The 3,100-nt window shown below is 39.2% G+C and overlaps 1 protein-coding gene across 1 annotated transcript in view; it reads right to left on the reverse strand.

Annotated features, from left to right (window-relative positions):
• Positions 1 to 3,100, reverse strand: part of LOC101855535 — a gene marked incomplete in the record, with an annotated part of 64,070 nt that overhangs the window by 5,937 nt on the left and 55,033 nt on the right. Inside the window, 4 exon segments of the mRNA XM_013091373.2 lie at positions 123 to 349; positions 1,303 to 1,483; positions 2,079 to 2,171; positions 2,672 to 2,904. Of these exon segments, the coding sequence (XP_012946827.1) occupies positions 123 to 349; positions 1,303 to 1,483; positions 2,079 to 2,171; positions 2,672 to 2,904 (734 nt within the window).

Below are 3,100 nucleotides of genomic sequence, written 5' to 3' on the forward strand. Positions count from 1 at the left end.
AGAGAGAGAGAGAGAGAGAGAGAGAGAGAGAGAGAGAGGACCTTTTACATTGTATATCTCTTAACAAAACAGGCGTCTTATTGAACATCCAAATGGCCTTTTGTCGCTAGATAGATACTCACTTGCACTGCTTGAAACAATTCCGTGCCATTTATTTTATTGCCCACGACGTAGTCTATACTGATTGTCTGATTTATCACATGGTCACCATCGTAGAGCTGATCCGCCACTGCTTTAGCGGAGACGGTGTACGTGGATTGCCAGTCAGAGTTGAGAAAACTTAAACTGCATGCAGGTTGTTCCCTACTGTCTTTCGTTATGAGGAAGGACACTTGTGGCACCGAGGTTGCTGAGGAAATGTAAAGTAATCGAAAGGTTTCACTTTTTGAGGACACTCGTATTGGACGTTTGTTTTAGTAGAGGTTTTATGGCGCTCGCAACTACATAAGGTCATAATATGAGCGCCATATTGAACGTTTGAAGACGCGTTTTTATGGCTCTCGCAACTGCATAAGGTCATGATATGAGCGCCATATTGAACGTTTGAAGACGCGCTGTTTTGGAGTACTTAAAAGTTAAAATATAAATAAGCATACCATCGTTATTCATACAAATAGCTCAATTAAGTTTTCTTAATCTGAGACTAAGAAGGCAGGCAACATACAGCATGCACATTATGAAATATTCAAATTTACTGTTCTAACTTGTGTATGTTGGTTCCAACTGTGCTGCATTATTGCCTTTGGTCCTGTGCTGATCGAGCATGTGTCTCCGTTACGATCTAAAAGAATCAGCTGTTCGTGGTTATCATTATATACACATACACTTTTGTAGCTGTTCTAGATCACAATTAGCGGCATATTATTACAACATACATTTAAAGCATAACATCACATTGCAATCAAAAGCCGAAATCTGTTGTGGAATACGTAATATTATAGCAACCATAAAATCGTTCATCAATTCTGTTGCCTCGTTGTAACGCCCCATCGCCACCCCACTCTCATTTATACAATTATTATAGCTTAAACTTTATGATGACCATCCTTACGACAACGACAACAACAACAACAATGACAACAATAACAACAACAATAACAACAACAAAAACAGGAAAAAAAACCAATCCACATCTCGCAAAACGTTCTGCTTATTTTGACCCCCCCCCCCACCCAACCCCCCCCCAAAAAAAAAACCCCCCACAACAACAACAAAACAACAACCCAACAACAACAACAACAACGACTACAAAAAAAAGACAACTGGTCACTTTCCTTAAGCAGAAGAATGAATATCATTTACCATTTGGACACAAAGGGTCAGATCCGATATTCACAGTCGACAGTTTTATGTCGATTTGGCAGTCGTCTGTGTCTGCTTCAATCTTCCCCCGGCAGAGAACGTAAGGAGGTGCGGTGGCTCTCACTGTCACAGGGTCTCCAATCTCACTTTCACGAATGACCAGATCTTTCACATTCTCCACCTGAAAGGCATAATTTTAACCAGACATCTCTAAAAGTATACCAACATTTAACTTATTATGTGCAAGACTTGTAGAGAAACGGTTGGCGCTCATATGACCTTAAGCAGTTGCGAGCGCCGTAAAACCCTCTACTATTAAAAAAAATACTAAAAAAGAGAAAAGGTGGTGCTAAAGAGAGGCAATAGCTTGTGTAAGGTCAAAGAGGTTATAAATTAATAGTACAATTTATAACCTCATCGTGTAAGATACTGCTGTGACAACAGCATCAATTGCAATAACAGCTACAATTACAAGAGTAGGGTCAACAACAGCAACGGTTACAATAGCAGCAGCAACAGCAGTAGCAACAGCACCCGCAATAATAACAAAGATGTAGAATGCCAAAGAAATGCATTTCAAGGCCAACGTACTTGGTGGAGGATTATCAATAAATTTAACTGAGGGTGACCACTTTCATGACATATCTGGAGAAGTAAAGAGACTTGAAAAATGCTGCCCCCCCCCCCCAATTCTCTCACTTGTGCATGTCTGACAGAGAAAAGATTAAAAACCCTCCTCATGTTCAGATGGCAAATTAAATTAATTGTGAACGAACCTTAATTTCAACTCGGTACACTGTTGATGTAGTGAGCGGGCCTCGAGTATCCTCGCACCTGTGGGCTTCACAAACACTGACAGCGCACTGCAACTGTAATGAGAAATAATGTGACATTGATGATGGAAATGATTTGTAGATTCTTGTACACTCATACACTCACACATTCTTCAATAGTTTAAATGCAGTTAAAGTAAACCCAAGAAAGTTGTGATAGTGTGATGATTTTCCACCAAAGATGTAAAGAAAGGTAATGTTTAAGACAGAGACACACAACTAATCAATACTAAAATGAAGATTGACTTTACCTGCTCTAGTACAAGGTGTCACAAAAAACCGAACCCTTCTTTTTCCAATAACTGTCGAAGAAGCTTTTATGCACGACATTCACAAAGTGGCAGGTCATTAGCAACGCCTATAATATAATTTGTACATTAATAACTCTCATAATAAAAAAATGAAGCAAAAATTATAGAGAAAAATAAATCTATATCAAAATTTGTTATAAGCAACGACTTTAATGAGACGGAAACAAAATTTGCGCCAAACTCGTATCCCTGCAAAGCAAAACACAATAAACAAAATTTACATACTGTGGTGCCATATCGTAGTTCATTAAACTCTTCGGGAAGATAGGTTGAATTTGGCCGAGTACTTTCATATATCCAGGTACCGTCAACAGCCCACAGAACATCATACTGCAGGCCCGAAGACCCTTCAGATATCAAAGGGAAGTCACATCGGAACTCATCATTTCCTGGTCCTGCAAAGTTAGCTACAACTGACGCCATAGTGACAGCATTTGAGGACCCTGACGAGTCGGAATCTGTTAGAGAAAGAAAAAACAAGATTCGAACTTTAACATGAGCGTTCTCAAAGATCAGCACTTTTCTTTTCAAAATTTCAAGGATCCATAAAAAAATTTTTTCATTTGATAATAACAAAAAATGTCAACGCATTGGCATAAAGTTGGTCCGAATGCTGCTGAGGCAGAAATTTATCTAAACAGGGAGTGCCCCCCC

This window comes from Aplysia californica, unplaced genomic scaffold (assembly GCF_000002075.1).
Source record: "Aplysia californica isolate F4 #8 unplaced genomic scaffold, AplCal3.0 scaffold00002, whole genome shotgun sequence".
NCBI lineage: Eukaryota > Metazoa > Mollusca > Gastropoda > Aplysiida > Aplysiidae > Aplysia > Aplysia californica.